The following is a 22,098-nucleotide window of genomic DNA, read 5'->3' as shown; positions in this document are numbered from 1 at the left end:
GGTTATAGCATGTAGCATCGTAGCATTGAAGCATATGATGATAGGAGATTACAGTACACTGACTATCCACCAGCACAAACATGCTAGCAGAGGCCAAGGACAAGCTACTAGGCTGCCATTCCTCTGGCCACTGCTGCAGACTGCTGCCTTAAAAATGCTAAAGCAATGTCATGCTAGGTAGCTAAGCATAACACAAGCAAAATGAAATAGGTATTATTGCTCTGTAGATATTTCCATGTAAAACCACAACATGGATAACACAGAACTGATGCGTTATCCTCTCCATCCACACCGGCCGGTGGACGTCTCCCCCTCAGAGCCCCTTGCTAATGCTCATACGTCACTCACCGCCGACCACATCGCCAGAGGTAATTTTTTATTAAATTGGAGCATCTCTGCGCGCAACGCATGTCACTAGGTTAAGCCTAATCTTCGGCAACCATGGACAGAATAATCTAGAATGGCTGTATCCCACTGATCAACGGTGCCCTTCTGTCACAGTGACATCAGCAGAATAAACATCCTGGTTTCATGAAACATAGCCTTGAAGCGCTAACACGCTCCTATCTGCTGTATTGCCCTGCTGGCTCTGCTGGCTTAAACAGATTGAATCAAACAGGGTTAGCACGCACGCTGGCACGCACGCACCCACACACACACACACGCACGCACACACACGCATGCACACACGCATGCACGCAAGCACACATGCATGCGCAAACTCGTACACACGCGCAAACACATACACACGCACGCACCTACACGTACACATGCACGCCGACCCGCACGCAGTCGCACACACACATTGCATTAAGTAAAGTATCTAATAAGAAGAGGTGGATAGACTGTGGCATGTTGGTCGTCATTTCACGCACACTAGCAAAGCCAACAGCAGCCACCACTACAGCAGGGACGGTTCACGCTGAATACTCCATGAGATCAGTCGCCGCTCTGCAAACACATTACCCACGGAGCCTCATTATTAGTCCACAGAGAACGCACACCACTGTTGTGCAGCAGATACACAGCGGGCGGGTGGAGACACATATCCATATGCATGAATGCATATGGATGTGTGTGTGTGTGTGTGTGTGTGTGTGTGTGTGTGTGTGTGTGTGTGTGTGTGTGAGGATATTGTTATTTGTGCTTTAAAATCTACATTGCAGGTAACGTTAACAAGGTTCAACTTGTCTACCTGGGATCCAGATACCCATTCCCCCTACTGTATTTTTATTTAGAGGTTGAGAGTCATGTGGAAACCATGGCACACATCCCAATGGCTGTAGAACATACAAGGGTTTGTATGTGTTGGGACATGGACACCAGCAGGCTGTTAGGGGCTGCAGCATGCAGGCTGATCCAAGAGCAGATCTTTTGGGGTAATTGTTCTGTGCCTTATGAGCCTTATCTTGCCTTGTATGCTTTATAAAGGAGATAAGCAAGAAAACACGATGAGAGACTTTGGTGATTCTCTCATTCTGAGCCAAAAGTAGACCAAATGGTTCAAGGATGTTGTGAAAGGAATGGACTAGGGGATGAGGGAAACCGGGAGAAAGGTTTGCCACCAATACGTGGCAAACCAGGTTGTGCTTGAAGACCATGGACAGAACTAGAAGGTGGGGTTGATGGTGAAGCCATGCATTGGCATTGTTTGCTAACAGTGCTGACCTGGAGCTCATGGAAGAATCACAGAAGGAGACGATAAGAAGTGCTGAAGCTGGAAAATCAGGTGTTCTGCAGACCAGCTCGGCTTCTGTGCTACTTTCTAAAGTTCTAAATAAAGGTCTTACATTTTTTTATGCGCTTTCCCGCCGTCATTTCTTGTTGGAGTTGAAGTGTACTACTTTCCCCAACAATCTAAGCGCACTAGGTATTGCTCACCAAAAAAGAGCAGCCTGGCAGTGTTGAGGAGACTGCGCTACCTGTACCTAAGGGTCTGTGTCTGTATCTGTGTCATCTATTTTGGCAAATTTCAAGCATTTCAAATGTGCGTGCGTGCGTGTGTGTAAGTGTGTATACATGCTTGGATGTATGTGGTTATTAGAGTGATTTTGTGTTGAATCAGTTGAGGGCTCTAGAGAAGGTGGGGGAGGAAGAGGAGGAGGAGGAGGATGAGACGGCACTCTCATTCAAGTGTCGTCTCATCAGAAGGAGACATCTAGTGGTTTGGCACTGCTCTGGTCAGCCTTCTTTAAATACATTATTGCTGTGTGTGTTACAAACACAAACGCACACACACACATACACACACACACACACACACACACACACACACAAGCATTTATACATGATGCATCAATAGCTTTTTTACATTCATTCATTCTGAATATCATCAGCTGTAAAAACAGCTGCAGTCTCTGTATCAGTAGATGCATCGCCGCCTGCACATAATCACTTAAAACATTGACGATTTTTGCATTTTAATTAAGTTATGTATTATAAGCGTTCACTCATTAAGTCACTAATGGCCATTTTCAGCCGACAGATGATCACTTGTTTCAGCAGTCTAAAGTGAATGTATGCTAATGCGTACATTCAGGCTGTGTCTCAGTGACAGATGAAAACCATTATTTATGCACAGTTCACTGTTTAATTGAACAGAATGAAGGAGACATTGTGTAGCTCCCTCTCTGCAAATGGAGTCGCATATCACTTACTAACCCAATGTCATTATTCTGCAGAGAGTGGAAAATATAGAATTAGAATTCGCCCCATCTTGAATTTAATTTATTGGTGTTTGTTTTATTATCTATCATCAATTTCCATAGCAATTAACACACCCTCCCTGAAGCTCGCTTTATCTCTCCCTCACCCTACTCCCTTTCTCTCTATTTATCTCCTTCACCCGCCTTTCCCTCACTGACTCCCCCCTTCTACAAATTCACTCCCACCTCTATCTCTCTCCCACTCTATCAGTCCCTCACCCCCTCCTCCTACAGCTCTTCCGTGGTCGGTGTAACACCTGCTTCACAATGTAACACGCTAAACCTCCTCTGATTGTGGAACAAACGGCCCTCCCTGATTGGACATGCTGCATCATGTGACTGCAGTCAGAGAGAGCGGAAACTGATGTTGCCAGGCTGGGTTGATAAACACCACAGTTACATGTGGGGAAGAATATGTGTTGACATAACAAGCTAAGATAAGGGTACCTTAGATACTTTCCAGCTCGAAATAAAGGAGAAAATTGAGGGAGGTCCGAAGCAGACGAGGAGGAAGAGGAGGGGTGGAGGAGGGGGAGGAGGGGAAGGGGGAGAAGAAGGAGGAGGAAGAGGAGGAGGAGGAGGAGGAAGGGGGGAGGGGGAGGAGGTGGCAGAGGAGGAGGAGTAAGAGGGGAAAAATCTGATGGGAAATATCCATCTGATTCATCATTAGAGCCATTATGTGGGTGTATTCCTTTGGTCATAGATAGCTCCACAATAGCTCGTCGCGTCATTACATCCTCCTCTCGTCCCCCATGACATCACCAAATGTGGGATGTTTTCCTCTGGCTTAATAGCGCTGTCTGCCTCCTGAATAATAGATGCCTATTTGGGGGTGCGCTTTTATCCGAAACGTTGTCTTACCCTACCGTGGGCGGATCCATTTCCTAGCATGGGTGGCTCCAGTGGGCGCTGAACCTGAACCTCACCCCCGGCAGTGTTGACGCCATGCCCAGGGAATCGAACCCCTAACCCCAGGTGGGGTGTAAACGCCATAGTTCAGCAGACAGGGACAGACATGACCATAACCGGGGGAGACGGGGCCCATCGATCGAATCTGAGGCCTGGTGGCCCAGAGTTTTACTGGTGTCCGAAGACCCATTAAAGCACACAGTCATCAACAGGCTGCTCCGCACTTTACAATCTGCTGTCATTATTCCAATGAAAGGCTTAAAGGGCCCCTATTTTCAATCTATATATACTATTGATCAGCCTCAGAAGCAAGAAGCCAAGAGCTGGTTTTTTTTTTGTTTTTTTTACAATCTTCACATCCAAAGAAATTTTCAGATATTAAACAAGCAAAACATTTTCACGTAAATTCTCTCTCTGTGTGCTATGCTCCATTAAAACAATGTGATTACGTTTTTTGGGTCCCACTACAAATCTGAACAAAGATGTGTTTTGGGCTTCAGGCTTCATGTAAACATTTGCGTGTAACACGTGGGTATGTCCACCCACTATAATGGAGAGCCCTTTCTAACCAGTTGGACTGTATTATGTGATAGACCGGGGGGGGGGGGGGGGGGGGGGGGGGGGGGACTCTGGGGGGACACTCCCACTTGAGATGTCAAGATTGGGTACAGGGATTTCGTCAACATCAACATCACACCTGAATAAGCTCCATTTACCTATTCCTTGTAAAATAAAGTTCTTTGTCAACGGATGACCGCGGGGTAAGGAGAAGCTTACCCACACCTGGGTATTATGCACAGCGGCTTCTGGAAAGAGACCAGACAGCAGAAGTTGGCGAGCGGTTCTGCTGATGAAAGCATGGTTCTGTGGACACTTTAATGAGTTCTGAGAGAACAGAAGAAGTCTGCAGCGCCAAAGCTGAGACTGGGAGAAGGCAGCATATATATCTACATATAGGGAGCAGAGTGCATTTAGTTGAATCATACTTGAAGGATAATTGTGTTATGTATCGTAGCGCGTGTTATCAAATTATCAATTTGTCCCGGCACCTGTGTACCAGCATACTTTATTCATTTCGGTGCATCACTTAACTCAAGTTCACTTTGCAAAGGAGTAAATGCACAGTTAGTGAAACGGCTTGTTCTTCTTATTACAAATGCGTAATTTGTGTCCTCGTTTCTCATTGGCTGCTCTGGGTCATCATCACCCAGCGTTCACATTTCCCATCAGCCAGCACACCAGGTCCTCAGCGAGTCAGTATAGTCAGGAGAGCATTTGGGCAGCATTCAGTGAAGAGCTAACGCTGTGTAGACTGAGTCTGTGCTAACTGGCATCCCCACCTCGAGCCTTGTGTGTCCTACAAGCCTTCAACCTCATGGTAATCCTCAAAGCCAATTCACCTTCTCCCGCTCTCTCTCTGGCGGCCTGTGCCTCTCTCCCCCTCTCGATCCATGGCGGCCTGTGTCTCTTATTCACACCTGCACCTCTCTCTCTCTCTCTCTCTCCCCATGTCTCACATTCCCCACAATGGCGTCTTGACAGTCACTCACCCCTCCGGTGACGTCCCTCCCCCCCTCGTTTCCGCGCTCCCCGCCTACCCAGCTCGTCCTTCTGGCCTTTGGAGTGGGAGTAAAGGGTGAGAGAGACAGCGTGAGTGAGAGAGGGAGAGAGCTTAAGTGTGATGGTAATAGCAAGCTGCAACAGTGCTCCATTTCAGGTTTAGGAAACCTTAACACAGCAGGTTTGGAACGCAGGACCACAGTAGAAAGGTCTGAATGGTGAGGGAAAATACTAATTACACTCCACGCGCGTTCCCCCCAGCACAGGGCCTCAAACGTGCACACACAGGTTCACGTGCACATGCCAATTCTGCAGGGGTGCCTGGCCTATCCAGTCACGTGGACGTTTTATCCTCTTACCTCAGGTCAGGTTCACTGCAATTTAAACCCCATTTAATGGTATTCTCCCTGGAGGGAATTTAATCTGAGGCCCATTTGCAACTTTAGTTCTGTAGTGCTGACCTTTTGAACCGGACAATGTATAGAGAGGATCGTTCAAGGTCGTCATTAATCTGGGTACCGACAGTCTATAACAGGTCATGTACATAAAGAATGTGTGTGTATGTTTAAATATGTCTATATGCGTAAAGTGTGTGTGTGTGTGTGTGTGTGTGTGTTTATTTACTCACCAACCAGGCCAGCAGCATGCAGCCCAACATGCTCATCATTGTCATGCACATGGTGAGCCAGGGTAGGCAGCACCGTGTGTCCTTCAGGTAGGCTGCATGATGGACTGTACTCACTTCACTGTACCCTCCCCCCCTCCATGGTACACTTAACACCCAAGGTCACTACTGTCCCTCCTCACCTCTTGTCCTGACAGTTGGGTAAGTGTCTCTCCTCGTCCTAATCCCCTCCCCCACTCCTTCAGTCCATCCGTCTTCTCTCAATCCCTCGCTCCGACTCTATTTTTATCCAGCTTAGCAGCGGTGAAGGAGGGAGAGGTTTATTTCCTGCCTTCTGTCCCTCTAGTTACCTGGTTAGCAACGGACAAGGCAGGCTAATCCCTGCTACAAGCGCTACCACAGGCGCTATAATAGGCACCACCAGCTAGCTTGTGTAGCTAAATACAAAGAGTGTAGGGTACATAAATATAGTCTCACCCACTCTATTCTATATAATAAAATTAAGCTCAGCTTCCACTTGTCTGAAATTCCTTTGTAATACTTAAAAGGTGCAATAAAGAGAATTTTGTGGCATCTAGCAAAATGGAATATAATATTCTATAGTATTTTGTGTATATTCCCATGAAATTAACAGTGAAGGCCACCTTACAGGCCAGTATAGGCCATATTACAGCCAGTACAGGCCACCCCACAGCCCAGTAAAGGCCACCTTACTGGCCAGTACAGGCCACCTCACAGGCCAGTACAGGCCACCTCACAGGCCAGTACAGGCCACCGTAGCTTCTCCTTCGTCATTGGAAAAGGAGGAGTGAGGGGAGGGTATTCAGTTGGTTGCAATCTGCAAACTCACAGTTAAATGCCACTTAATCCTCAAGAATGCATCTTCAACCAGTATGGCAGAATAAATAAGTTTACACAGCGAACGGGCAAAATAACTGAAATTACAATTTATGCTAATTTACCAGAAGTCATACTATAGTATAATACTGAAATTTGTATCAATATGTATATTGTTGCTATTCCATTGCGACCTATGACATTGAAAAATACCATTATTCCAACAGAATAAACAGACTATCGATAGCTAGAGATTCAAACCGCAACAATGCAGCATTTCTTTAATCAATACTCTCCCAGCACCATTAAGAAAGTTACATAGCTGATGCTTATTTTCCAATGTGTATTGATCTCTGGGCTCTAACAGCTAGCTTCTTATCAACCTGACACGTTTAACATACATGCCGTTCTATTTATAAACCTGGTGTATGTATGCTTAATAAGGGACATACTATTCTACAGCCATGTACCAGCAGACTCCAAACAGCCACTACTGGTTTTGAGCCTTCTGTAAATCCATCTGTGTCATACTGCAGCGCATAACATTAAGAAAACACCTCCCTTCCACCTGCAATAAATCGTGACCTTGACATTTATTGTCCGCCTTCGACCTTGAAGGAATACAGTATGTCAGCCACTAAATCCTTGGTGTTTTTTTTTCTTTCTTGAGAAGAACGACCCAATAAGTGTGAGTGGGAGTGGATCAGAACGCCAATCAATCACGCTGGAGGTGACAGACTGCAGAGTCATAGCTAGAGCTAGCAGCCAGAGCCTCGGCTCTACACAAGTAGAGCTGCAGCAGAACTGAACTATACCGGAGCCTCTTCTCCCCTCCATGATAACCACAGACGACACTCCGGAGTGAAGCCCAGTTGAGTCATCAGCCTGGAAGGTGGGTTATGGATGGATGAATTGATGGACGTGCTGCATCTGCTCCTGCATATTAAATATGGTACATTATCGTCTAGTAACACGATGAAAAAAATAAACATTACGGAACGGAAATGGTCATGCTAATGCATCGAAGGGACCGTTAATGGTCTTTTAGATGGGGATTGGGGGATGATCGCATGAGGCGATGAAAGGGATGAGTCAAGCGTAGAGAGTGGCGGTCGGTAATAGAAGGCCTGGCGTCGCAGATGAAATGTTGGGAGCCGCTTTTCTTAAACTGCACCCTCGTGTGGTTAGTTGAGGTATTACAATTGCAGTACAGCAGTACCATGTGACACCTGGTAATCTATCAATTTTCTTCAATCTTTGTTTGCATTTGTTGATGTTTATGATTAATAATAAATACATTTATTTTTTTCAGTATATCACTGAATAAAGCACAATCTGTGAGTTGAACAGAAAGCCACAGTTTATGCATTTATTAAACTAGACAATGATTGTACATTGGCAAATCAAAAGAACAATGTACAAACAATAAAATCAAATTGATTGACTTGATTAAAAATATTGATTTTGAAAAAATCCCTTTATCACTTTTAACACAGTCGTGATTTGGTAAAGTATAAACATGCATGCACATACATTGGTAATTCATAATTGATGCAGTAATTTCCATATTAATCTAAACATTGAGCCCTGACTGTAACTAGGGGAACTTAACATGCCGGTGGGGTCATTATTAACTGTCTCCTCAGCAAAGAACAGCAAAATCCTCCAATTTCAGATGACGAAGCAGCAGATTTAATAACAAACCGTGTTTTACATTATCAATTCAAGTATGCTGCTAGATCTGAAGGATATTCAAAACAACCAGTACTCCCTTTTCATCAAAACAGTGTAAGTTAACAGACATTCCCTGTTTTAGAAATACAGTATTAGATGTAGCAGTCGATGTATAGGGGCTTGGGTCCAATATGGCTTTAGACAAGCAACAAAAAAATATAAAAAAATAGACATGTGATACAGCTGAGCAGCGTTCTCATTTAATTTCCTCTTACTTACATTTACACGAAGACCCCAATTTCACGGTAGAATGTGCTTAAGAAAAACTTTGAGACCATAACCAAACAAAAGGAAAGATAACGAGAAGAACAATCATTGCACACGTCACCCCAGCAGGGAGAAACCATGGTTCTCATTCACCTAGCGTCCATCTTGGTTCCTTCTTGGTGCTCAACACTAGTGTTTAAAACCAAGATGGACGCCATATGGCCCATTCCTAATCATAGCGTTGAACATGGCATCACCCCCAGTTCCTGGTCTAATCTCTCTCACACATACAGACACAGGTGTCATAAAAGTAACACCCAGAGGTATGTGTGGCAACCTGATCAGCTTTTTAACTCTTTAAATCATGTTCAGGATGAAATTCATTCATTAATTCATTAATTCAGCAGGTTATGCCTCAAATCATTTGAACTAGAAAAAACATTTTCAATATGTGGTCAGATTCGTTACAGTTTGCATGGCTTTGTTAAGCAGGAACTCGGGGGACTAAAGGAACAAAGCACATGTGAAATCAAGCCACTTATTGAAACCACAAGAATCTCATAATCGCATCTCAGGTGAGCATGCATATGTGTCACTCTAAGTAACAGACTTCTTAAATATACGATCCAAAATAGCAACCTCAGGAATTTATCATCATACTCCTCCCCATGGTTCCAAATGCGCGCACGCACACACACACACACACACACACACACACACACACACACACACACACAGCGAGAGGGAGAGATTGATGGCTTTTTGGCTTTTTAATAAACCAGATGTCATGCCCTCTCACTCAGATGGGTGAATGGACACACACACACACACACACACACTTGGCTCCACCTACACACACCTGACACCCATCCATCTTCCTCTCACACAAACATGGCAGACGATACGAAGCTGTCCCCGCGGTTGAGGACGCCGTCCTGAGGCGCGGCCTGTGGTTCGTCGGCATAGGTGTAGCGGTAGGGCGGCGGCACCTCATTGTGCTCCGGGTCATCCCAGCCACTGGGGGCAGCAGAGTAGTAGTTCACCCTGTCCCTGGGAGCCTCCCCTTCCTCCTCCTGGTGGTTGTCCAGGTCCTGGATCACAAGGACCCAGGTAGGTCGGTTAGTCCCTCAGTATCACCTCTCCTAGTCACCGTGCGTTCTGCACTTAGAGCCATCATCTGTCCCTCGGAGTGGCCTTATGTGTATGAATCGTCAGGCGAACAACCTTTATTGTTGTCATTGTACAAGTACAACGTGCAATTTGACCAATCACTTGCTGCAGAACTAACAGCAGAGTGGTTAAGTCACTACTATGCACTAATAATGCTAACTGAATATACTATACTTACCTTGTGTCTGATTCCTAATGCTTCTCTACACTCCACAGTATTTTTTTTTTTGTAGTCACTCCAATTCTGATGTATAGATTTACTGCCTCACTTGTAGGGTCACTAAATTACCCAAATCAAAATGTCTTCAGAAAATGAAGGAGTTGGTTAATTGTGTTGTAATCATGTATTTCGTTAATATCAATCATTTGCTATTGTTTGAATGCTAAACCTGCTGCTGTTATCCCAAGCAATATAGCTGCCATTACCGTGACTGGCTCAGCACTCTGGGTATTGTAGTACAGGTCCTGCAGGGGCCTGTCCTCAACCACTGGGTCATGGACGGTGATCAACTACAAAACAAAACACAAATCCATTCAAAAAGGGATAACATCAGCTGGCTTCGTACTTGCAATAGTCATTGTCTTATTGACACAGATGAGCATTCAGAACATGCTGTTCAGTCTGATGCTAAATGTTGATTTAGTTTCTAGACATGTTGCCAAGTCATCAGGGACTCACTCTGTCTGTGGAGCTGTTGGTCTTCTTAGGGGGAGGGGGCTGGAATGTAGGTGGACCACTAAATAGAGAGAGAGAGAGAGAGAGAGAGAGAGAGAGAGAGAGAGAGAGAGAGAGAGAGAGAGTTAACTTGTTAATGCAAGTTGTTTGAAAAAAACAAACACTTTAACATTAATTTGAACAAATTAAAATAGTAAAATAGATGTACAAAGCACTATTTATAGTGACATTATTATTTTGCACACACACACAGGAACGTACTCGCTCATCGACTTGCTGCGCCTGCGGTACATGGCGATGCCGGAGCCGATGGCGGCAAGGACGATGATCACCCCGATGATGGCCCCGATGATGATGCCTGTGGTCGCCCCCTTCTCTGGCAGCCTGGTTCCTGAGGGAAAAACATGACACACGTTCACATCTCAGTCGGCTCGTTTGAGAGCGGAAAAGAGCGAGAGCAGAAAAGAGCAGCCGAGCAAGAATGGAAAAATATTTGTATTTAAAACATTCCCTCCGCCATGGTGACAAAGTGTGGTATTTCCCACACCTGTGATTGATCGTTGAGACCAACTACCCGAATCAATCAGGGAAGAGATGCCCTGATTGGTCAGAATGAACCAGGAGACGTCTTATCGAAATTCATACAGACGGTTATGCCATTTCTAACAAAATACAATTCAGAATATCTTAACTATTACAAATTTAAAATCTAAAAATATACAGTATATAATTCATTAATTTAGCAGGCACTTTTTATCCAAAGTGACTTTCACTTGAGACTGGAAAAAATAACAGCATATAAACAAAATGGGTGTAGTTACATCGGCTGCTTGACCACGTGTATAAAAAGAACCAACTGGACTGAGAAGCAATAGGAAACGAGCCTAGTGGACTAGTCTGATTATTATTATAATTATCAGTGCATAATAATTCCATCTACAGAGGGATGCAGAGGATCTCTAGAAGACTGCAGGGAAAGAACAAACAACGTTGGACTACAAATGATTCAAGACATTAGTGTGTTTAATGAGGCTTCGCCCTGTTGTAAAGGAGAGGCTGTTGCGGTGACTTCTCTCTCTCTCTCTCTCTCTCTCTCTCTCTCTCTCTCTCTCTCTCTCTCTCTCTCTCTCTCTCTCTCTCTCTCTCTCTCTCTCTCTCTCTCTCTCTCTCTCTCTCTCTCTCTCTCTCTCTCTCTCTCTCTCTCTCTCTCTCCCCTCTCTCTCTCTCTCTCTCTCTCTCCCTCTCCAAATGCATGGCTCGTACGGTGTGATGATACGTGTGCTCCGACGTTAAGGTGAGCTGAGTGCAGGACCTGGTTGTGATTAGCGTGTTTCCACACACGGGTTATTAAGAGGAACCAGAGACATCACACAGAGGTTGCTCTAATGAAGCGTGACCCACGCACACAGAAGAACATGTTTCAGTGTTTACCAAAGGAGCTGCTCAGCTCATTATAGACCAATATTCCCCGGGGGTTATACTAATGAGGAGGTGGTAAAGGCCACGCAGGATCTGAAACTCCATTGATGAGAGAGGGAGCGCGAGGAAAAGAGCGGGCAAAAAGACTGCGGTCATGTTAATTGGAGGGGTCACAATCGATGCTTTGAGTCCTCAAATACTGATCTATGAATTTCTCCTGAATACTTTTCCAGTAGGAAACGCATTCATTTTTTCATTTTCATTTTTGAGGGTTTACATGTTCAATAACACATTTCTTCATACCTCGGCATCATCATGGCTATGATTCAAACCCACTCCATTCTCATGGCTGTTCCTTTACTGTTCAGTCCACCATTTTACCTCCACCTGCTGGTGTGCGCTGGTGTGTCCAATATACCAATAGATGTTTATTAGGTTTATGCACCACCACACTGTGGTTTATAGATTTTGGGTTGATTTTGGATATGGGTTAAGCCAAGGTCGTGTTATAATGTATTAACAATATTATCTAAAAAAACATAGTAGTAAAAAAACAGAGTATCATACTATAAAATCGTTATTACTTAGATACATTTAATTGGGTCATTTAGAAGTTTGTACTACATATACATTAAGATAAAATATAAATAATCAATATTGCAAAACAAATAATCTGATGCCAAAACTAGCAAGCATATTGACAGCAGCTCATTATAATTTTCTCCTCATTTGGGCCTACTCTTTAACCTTATTTAGAATGCAAGGATCTATGCATATGCAAATGATAAACGAACTCATAAACTCGTGCACGTGTGCCTCAACACACGCGCACACCAAACACCCACCCACTCTCGAGGTAAGGCGGCCAAATCATTTACATATTATTCTTGACCATGATGAATTCAACTGGATTGTACTTGCAAATTACTCTCGCTGCTTTGTAGGAAGCATAAAGAACGTGTGCCTCTTCCCTGAAAGCGGGGAGATGTTGAACTTCTAGGCTTCGGTTCGTAAAGCACGTCATCCAAAAAGCCTAACATTTAAAAATGTTTACCAGTTTTTCTGGAAAGCTATCTATATTCATGAAAAAAAATACAGCGATAATGTATGCACATTGCATTAAGTTCATTGACAAGACTATAGTGGTCCCTTTGTTCATAATGGAGTCGCGTCCCCAACACACAACCAAAATCTGTTTCGGATTTAGGGACAGCAATAAAGTGCAAGCCCCAAGGTTACAGCGGAATAATAAATCCCTGAAAAGCCATCGTTGGATTTGGTAGCAGGCTAATAGTAGTATGCATGATGTTTATTATGGGCTACAGTAAATACTTGTAAATAAGACATCATCGTATCGGATCGAGAGAGAAGTCATGAAATTTCCTCTGAAATAAGGACGATGCGGACTCCTTAAAAGGTCGTCCAGACCCAACAGTGCGGGACTTCAGAGCGTCTTCCCCTGGGCTTATAAAACACGCTTCATTTCAGCAAACCCCATAAACCAAGGCAATCGACTTTTAAAGCCACTGCAAACGGGAGCTTTAAAACGAATGAATGTTAAATAATTACCGAGTTAGGTTGGGCAAGGTCGCAGCAGACAAAATTAGATAGCATTTCACTGTGACATTTACGAGGGCGTGCTGAGTCAGTGCGAAGGCGTTCTTCAACAAAAGATGGCAATTACTAAACCAGATTTTTGGTATTACTGATGATAATGAACGGCCAGAGGTGTCTTACAAAGTCCAAAACAAATAATTATGGATAACCTTTATTGTGCATCAAAAAGAGTGTCGTCCAGCACTTCCCCAGGTAGCTATATTCTCCAGGGACTGAGCGTTAAACGGGTGTAGGGGACGCTTTTCACCACATGGGGGCGCTGTGCAGCTTTTATAAACGAGGGCAGTATCCTTTCGAACTGAGAAATCTCTCTGATTTCACATTTATTATAGAAACGCTGTTGCGTTTCCGTTTGTCGGCGTTTTCCTCTCCTCTTTTACAGATCCTTTAGTTCAACTTCATTTTATTTTCAATTATGAAAAGCATTTTCTCTCCCTTTATGTCTCGTTTCCTCCATATTTGTATGCATCTGGCTCGCTCGTGTCATTATCCCCATTCCACAACAGTCCAGTTTCCCTCAGCCGGCTCAGGTAAAAAGCCCTTTCAGCCGCCACTCTTTCATTTTCTCCCTGATAACCTCTGAGAGAAAGCAGGAAACCTCGGTGAAAGGAAGCCAATTTGAGGATGGAGAGGCGGTGTCTCTGTGCACGCCGCGGAGGAGCATGCCCTCTGTGTTGGCCCTGGACACTGGCCATGGCTCGGGCTAATGAAATCTCCCAGACGGAGTCCTCTTTCTCGGTGTGTAGTCTATTTGCGAGCGTGTGTATTTATAACTGCCGTGCTTGTCGAGATTTCTGCAGCTCCCCGCCAAGGACAGCCATCACAATTTCAGCCCCAGTCAGACAATCACCCACACAGTTATAGAGTAGGATACGGAGTACATTAGGTTCCAGACACACACACACACACACACACACACACACACACACACACACACACATGGAGTACGTTAGGTGCCAGTCACACACACACCCTTGTGCGTATCTTTGTTCTAAATGCACAAATATTTATACAAACACACTATAAAGCGCACACACACACACACACACACACACACACACACACACACACACACATACACACAAACGTGCTGGAAAAGCTATTTGGGAGGAGCATCTGAGGTTGAGACCCAGGACACTACAGATGAGGAGAGAGGAGAGAAAGAGATGGAGGGAGAAAGATAGATAGATATGGAGGGAGAAAAACCGACAGCGGGATAGAGAGAGAGACAGAGAGATAGCTGGAAAGACATAGTTGGTGGGAACGATGGAAGGAAAGAGAGAGATGGAGGGACCGAGGGATAGAAGGGGCGATAGTTGGTGGGAGAGAGACAAAGGTGGAGGGAGATATATGACTAGAGAGAGAAAGAGTGTGTGTGTCTCTGTTTGGGGAGAGAGGGCGAGGGATGCAGAGGAAATACAGTACAGCTGAATACATTGAGAGTCAGGAGTCGGAGAAAGAGGAAGTCAGAAACCAAAAGGTTGCTGGTTGGAAATAGAGCACAAAAAGCAGGCAGAAGTAGAGGAGAGGGAGCAGGGGGCTGCAGGAAGCAGAAGCAGATCAGTGAGATGGGGACCAGATCAAGGCCCAGACTCCTGATAAGCAGTCAGCCACTTCCTGGGGCCTGGCTCGAGCTGGCCCACCGCGAAAGAGGAGGAGGAGGAGGAGGAGGAGGAGGAGGAGGAGGAGGGAGCGCAGGAAGACAACCAACTAAACAGTCTCTCTCTCTCTCCTCATCTTTCAATCCCTTGTTCTTTCCTGTGTGATGCAGCCTTTGCCTGCGGGGGATTACGGTTAACATGGTGGCCTGGCCTAACCCACCTCCACACAAACACATCCATCCCCCCCCCACCACAACAAATGTATTTCTGCTCTCTCTCCTCTTCTGTCTCCATCCCTCCTCTCCTGTCATCCTGCACCGTTGTTAAGGATGTCGTGCACCTGCCCCCCCCATACACACCAACCGTACTCTCATCTCCTAAGCGTAATGGCAGAGTTAAGCCTACACACACACACACACACACACACACACAATGCATCTATTATGAATGAATAAATAAATAAATACAGACAGATACATCTCACAAATATGACTATTTTAGACCAGCGGGTATTTGTGCTTGTCTGAAAAGCTTAGCAGGTCACTGTGGGCAGTAGTACACCGCTCGGAAGCAGAACAAATCGAAAACAAATTCTGGAAGGGTTAAAGGGAGCCGGTTAGCCTTTTGGTCTTTCTATTGGCAGAGGGGCTAACCACGGGTCATCCCCATGTTCTCTGCTGGGTATGATCTGCCATGATCCGCGTAGCCCTGAAACGGCAACACACTCCTACGTACGTTTCTAATTCATAGAGAGAGTTCGGGGCCAAATCTCAGTACATTTAGAAAAAGGGAACAAACTAATGAATGTAATGCTGCTTTTCAGCGGAATTTCCTGTCATCTTGACATTTTAAAAAGCTACAACTGACGCAGGGTTCAAATAACTAAACAGAAGGCCTGGAGGCATCTTCTGGAAGGTGTGTGTGTGTGGGGGGGGGGGGGGTCCAGATTTACAGCAATCATGTCTGACATTATGGAGTCTTTTCAGTATCCGAATCATGTTATCCCTCTCTGAACTTTGTACCAACTCATAAAGCCCTCATTTCATTTCACCAAATGATTTAACTACTTGATAGAAACCCAAAAAGCTTTTGATCACTCTTCTCCGTTTAGCATCTTTGAGGGAGATCAGAACAGGTCTGCAGATAATCGTGCTTTATTATTCCCTTTCAATCTTCACAAGTTTCTTTATATTTTGCCTAACCGGCAAACCCTGTTAATATCATTTCATTCAGAAGGTTTAGCATGAAAGCAGCCTTTCACCAGTGCAATCTTACAGTGTGGAGCGGGCAAAATGAGGGGCGAGTGGTGCTGTTAGACTCAAGACGTGGTTTTGTGTGGGTGAGGCCAAGGCTAAGTGATACTGGCAACTTGACAGATAATACACCATAATGAAATAAAAAAAGGTCTTTCTTAACCTAGAGAGCACATCCCCACATCATTCTCTCACCTCATCATATTCCCCTGTCCAACAAAGTACACTCTATATATTGTATTCTGTCTACAGAAACCTAACTTCCTCCACAACTTGCTGAAAGTGGAAGATTCAACCAATAACTAGAACACATCTGTGGAGACGCTTTCATTCTCCTCCCTATGAATCCTGCAAGACGCAGACACACAGCTGGCAAGTGCTGTTTGTCACTACTGCACAGGCCAATCACATCCCAGAGGATCAAATCAAATGTCACACACACACAATGAATATAACATCACAGTGTTTGTATACTGACAGGGTTAATACTACTCACACACACACTGTTCACAATCAGTGAAAGTGCACAGTCTTAAGTGCTGAAATGACTCGCAGCATATATTCAGAGGCAATAGAGGAGCCGGTGTTCTCATCAACACAATAGAAGCCGGGGCTGCAGTTAACAAAACATTACCATCCAATCATGAGGAGCGAGCACAAACTTCTCAATGTGTTTGTGTGTAGGAGTTTGTGTGTCAATATTTGTGTGTGTGTGTGTGTGTGTGTGTGTGTGTGTGTGTGTGCGCATAAATGTGTGTGCGACAGTGTGTGTGAAGGTGTGTTTGTGTGTGTGTGTTTGTTCAGGACCGTTCAGCACGGCTGGGTCAGTTCTAATGGACTGTGATTCTAGGTCCAACCGGGCGCACTCTGGCTGTCCGGAGGATTAAACACCACGTCAACCACTCGCCATGGCCCTGTGTGTTGTGACATCTCCATAGCTCTCTGTGTGTGTGTGTGTGTGTGTGTGTGTGTGTGTGTGTGTGTGTGTGTGTGTGTGTGTGTGTGTGTGTGTGTGTGTGTGTGTGTGTGTGTGTGTGTGTGTGTGTGTGTGTGTGTAGAAGACATCCATCTCACACTAACTCCCAGGAGAGAGTGTGCTCTCAGTGTGTGTGTGAGTCTGTCCGTCCCAGGAGACAAAGTGTGTGTGAGAGACAGTGTGCTCTCTGCCGCTGCGTATTAAAAAGCAGATTCTGCCAGCCCCAGGAGAGGACAGAAGCTTTCCTTCTCTTCTCTCCATCCGTCTCCTCCCTCCCATCCATCCATCCTGCCTTCTCCTCCTTCCCTGGGACAAGGTCGCTGCAGCCGTCTCCCTGCGTCTCTTCCCGGCAGTATTTACTGTGCTCTCTAGCCTTAACCACCACCACCCCCACCACCAGCACCACCGCCGCCACCCCAAGCAGCGGAAATGCACCCCCCGCTGCATTAGCCAAATGTAGCTGTCCACTCCAAAACATAAATGATCTGTTGTTGTACCAGCAGCCACTTTGCCACACACATCCATAAGACACAGACAAACACACACACACACATAAATAGACACACAGGCATAGACAGAGACAAACGCACACACAAGCATACACAGTCACACAAATCCATAGAGCGACACACACACACACACACACACAGGCATAGACACACATTCGTAGACCGACACATACACACAAATTCCCCTAATACTGAGGGTTGAACACTGTGTGCGTCTTATTAGATATAAAGGTATACTGAGAAAAATGACAGCTCAGTGTTTGCTGACATTGCTAGGCTTTTATAATTACATGCAAAACCAACACTCTCACACAAACACTGATATTTGGACTATGTTGTACAAATGCAAAGAGACCTTTGTAAAATACCCCCAGAAAAATACATTGAGTCACACATGCGCTAGCACACAGCGAGAGACTCTGTGCCTTTATTTATTTTTCTCACACACACACACACACACACACACACACACACACACACACACACACACACACAGACAGACAGACAGGCAGACATACACAGACACACACAGGGCAACAATCATATGAACAGACTCCCAGTGAACAGACCAAGAGTGCTATTCAACAGAGTAATTGCTGCTTATTACAGACTGGACCATCATCTCCTCAGCATCGCTCATCATACAACTGTACTTTATTACGGGAAATGTCTCGATCGCAGTTTAAATGGAAACAGTTTTGATAGAGCCCGAGCAGGCGGTGGTAATTACATGCCAGTGACTTTAAGGCTACCCATCTGTCTTCCTCCTGTGCGCCCCTCTCCTCCTCCCCTCCCCTCCTAGCAGAGTGTGTGTATGTGTGTGTCTGAGGGGCCAGTCGAGAGTATCTGGTGAGTTAACCTGCTGCCCACGCCACCTTCTGGCTAGGAGGAACACCTTATTACTTTGTAACGGACACGCGCGAGCACACACAAACACGCAAGCCCACAAAACCTCAGCCCCACACCACACGCATGCCCCCATGCGCGCGCACACACACACACCTGATAAAATGGTAAAGTCTGTTGGGTGTACCCCTATAAAAGTGATACCTCAATGTATACCCCCGTATTGTGTGCAAGTGTATCCACACACAGCAAAACCCACACACCCACACACATACATAAGGGTGAGCTGGTGGTGCTCACCAGACTCCTCTTCATACGTCAGAGAAGAAGGACAAATGGCCGCTTCTACCCAACCCTCCGTTTCCAAATCCAGACTCAGTCTTGCGCAAGGTACTTTTTCTCGCGCACACACACACACACACACACACACACGCACACACGCACACACGCACGCACACACACGCGCAGCAAAACTCTGCACACACGACACATGACCATAAAGTAAGTGTTGCACAAGAAGAAACAGATCCCAAGCAGAAGGAGAAGGAGGGCAGATGGAGGGAGAATCAACAGGGAGGAACACAGTGAACTGAAAATGGAATAAGTAGCAAAGCCTCCAAGAGAGTGCGGAGGCGTCAGGCAAAGAGTGTCAAGAAAGAGAATTCTTTCCAAAAGAAGCAGAAATAAATACGGAGATGTGGAAGAGAAAGGTCCAGAGTCGTCCGGCTTGATTTTCAACGCGAACAGCGTGATTTAGTCATTTGCAACCCTGTGCGGGAGAGAGCGTACAGGGCACGGGTATTGTGGCCAAGGACTAGCTGATCAGGTCAGCCAGGCTGCCTCTCACACGGAGCCCTGCGAGAGCAGCACAGCTGTAGCAGGCCTCTCCTTCTCACCTCATCCACGCCTGCCTCTCATCAGTCACTGATTAACGACATACAAAGCCATTATGGCCCCCCATCTCCCTGCCCACTTGGCTCACATCACTCTCTTCCTCCCTCTCTCTCTCACGCTCTCTCTCGATTCTATTCTTTTGACTTGACTCTTGACTCTCCCTCTCTTCATTTCAACTCCATTCTCTCCTCCCTCCTCCCCTCTGATGACTCGCTTCTCCCACACTCTCGTGACTTCTCTCTTGCCCATGACTTGATTCTCTCTCTCTCTCTCTCTCTCTCTCTCTCTCTCTCTCTCTCTCTCTCTCTCTCTCTCTCTCTCTCTCTCTCTCTCTCTCTCTCTCTCTCTCTCTCTCTCTCTCTCTCTCTCTCTCTCGTTCTCTCCCTCATGACTTCACCCTCGCTCACGACTTGATCCTCGTTTCTCATCAGCCTGTGTGCTTCTCTCTCTCTGAATCCTGTACCCCCACAGGAGAAGGGCCGCAGCATTGAGGATAGATGGCAGGAGAGGGGAGGGAATGCCCCTAAAGCAGCAAATCCATCTGCGTTACAGATAAAGAATGGTTTCATTATCGGTTAAATGCAGTTGCTAGGCTGTGTGCTTGGTGTGTTGTTGACTTACGAATAAATTAGGAGTAAAAGGGACACACACACACACACACACACACACACACACACATCAATATAGGCCCACAGGCCACACCTGCCCACCCACCCATCTACATACAGTATAGGTTTAATGGAGAGCAGGTACATTCATTGTCCTTAGACATTGGATCCTTGATCCTACACAAGCTTTCCAGCATGTGTAGGATGACTCTGGGTCACCAGTGATGCGGGCAGAGCAAGGCTGGCAGCATCGTCTTATAGAATCTCCAAGATAGCAACTGTTCTCATACTATAGCAGTTACAGATGTCGAATGAGCATTATATTATTTTTTAGATATCATCAATTGAATAGTCAATAGGCATGCCCCATTAAACAAATAAAAAATGTAAGATAGGTCTAGCCTCTGGTTCCCCACTGAAATACCAAATCAGTTTCTGGCTAGAAACAAAGAGTGGTTCCTAGCTAGACATTTTACCTCCCATTGGCTTGACCTTCAGACTTAAGAAACAAACTCTACTCTCTTCAATAAACTCTACTAATTATTACTTAACCTCTATCTACAACTCTTGGTCAAATCCATTTTAATTCTGGAAAGCAGTAAACTCCACGGAAAACAACAGTGTTTCCTCTCTGCCCACTCACGTTAATCCCTTTGTGTCATACTGACGGAAGATAAATAAATACGCACAGCTTTTAAAAGACGTGGTAATGGTAATCAGCTAATTCTGCAAATATGTTCTTCAACAATGATGCTGGCTATGTACATACAGTTAGCTGTGGCCCTCAGTGGGCCCTCCTAAACCCTTCTGCTCGTGTAACCACTGAAGCTCTTATAGCCAGTGACTCAAATTCACTGGCTGGTGACCCAGCTGGTGATAACAATTCTAAAAGCTCTCGGCCCCCATCACCTTCAAGCATATAACACACAATTTTTACTTTCAGTAGCAATGTGTACAATTTTTTGTCTTTCAGAATTCCCAAAACTCAATAACAGTGTTTAGTAAACTCTAGCTGGTTCTGAATGCTTCTCTCCACTCTAGCTGGTTCTGAGACTGTGGGACGTGAGCGTGCCTCAGCAGGCTTGATGGTGTGAGTGGGAGGGGTTTTGGGAGTGTTGATAACATGATTCTTGTAAACAAGGAAAGAGGTACTGGCTGGCCAGCATTTTTGATTTGTTGTTTGTTAAGCTACAAGCTAGTTGAGATGTTAAACCTTGAGACTTGAACTAATTTAACTCACAACATGTTCAAAGGATGGAAGTTGGTAGAGGTTTTACCTTTGCACACAGGAGGAGAAAATAGTCATATCTGTCTAAAACCCTTGAATCAGTGGCAAACAATGACCTTGTCATTCTTAACTAGAGATTCTGTATCAGCCCTCACCAACGAGGCTTCAGAAATCAGAACAGATTATTGTACCATCGCTGCTATAAATTATATTGTGTCAGCTGTAGACAAAAGGAAGCACTGTGCCTCTTTGTTAAGTATGCATCAAAAGCCTTTGAAGCCATTGATCATTCTCTGCTCCAGTACCAACAGTATTTAGCAGTGGCTAATGTCAGATCACAGTTTCTACCAATGACAAGGCATCCCACAAGGTTCACTTCTAAGTAGTAATAGTAAGTCCTGTTTACTATTTATATAAACTGTATGTCCACCTTAATGCAGGTGACACACTTTTAAAGTGTTGGGCTGACCATTATACTGGCTACCTTTATCGAATGCCAGTAAATAAAATACGTATGCAGTTCTCCAGAGCTAGACATTGACTACTGTACTCTCAAAATCTGCTCTTGAAATGGCAGTCATTGAAACAGTTTATAAACTATGCATATTCATGCAACTGGATGGATAATAAATTCACCTTTAAACCACATATCTATGCACTAAGATTAAGAATAAGACTTCACACAGAAATATGCTTTGTTGTTTCAATATGGCTCCGGGGAAGA

At 45.1% G+C, this 22,098-nt stretch overlaps 1 protein-coding gene across 1 annotated transcript in view; it reads right to left on the bottom strand.

Moving 5' to 3' along the window:
- Positions 1 to 7,985: 7,985 nt before the first annotated feature.
- The window catches only part of LOC307070397 (poliovirus receptor homolog), a 75,973-nt gene continuing 61,860 nt past the window's right edge, over positions 7,986 to 22,098 (bottom strand). Inside the window, exons 7-10 of the mRNA XM_079728851.1 lie at positions 10,685 to 10,814; positions 10,427 to 10,484; positions 10,174 to 10,257; positions 7,986 to 9,668 (exon numbers count right to left, since the gene is read on the bottom strand). Of these exons, the coding sequence (XP_079584977.1) occupies positions 9,459 to 9,668; positions 10,174 to 10,257; positions 10,427 to 10,484; positions 10,685 to 10,814 (482 nt within the window). The 3' untranslated portion in view covers positions 7,986 to 9,458. The remainder of the gene's footprint in view (positions 9,669 to 10,173; positions 10,258 to 10,426; positions 10,485 to 10,684; positions 10,815 to 22,098) is intronic.

Source organism: Pollachius pollachius (assembly GCF_949987615.1).
Source record: "Pollachius pollachius genome assembly, chromosome: 1".
In the NCBI taxonomy this organism is placed as follows: Eukaryota; Metazoa; Chordata; class Actinopteri; order Gadiformes; family Gadidae; genus Pollachius; species Pollachius pollachius.
This window is presented reverse-complemented; position numbering and strand designations above follow the sequence as displayed.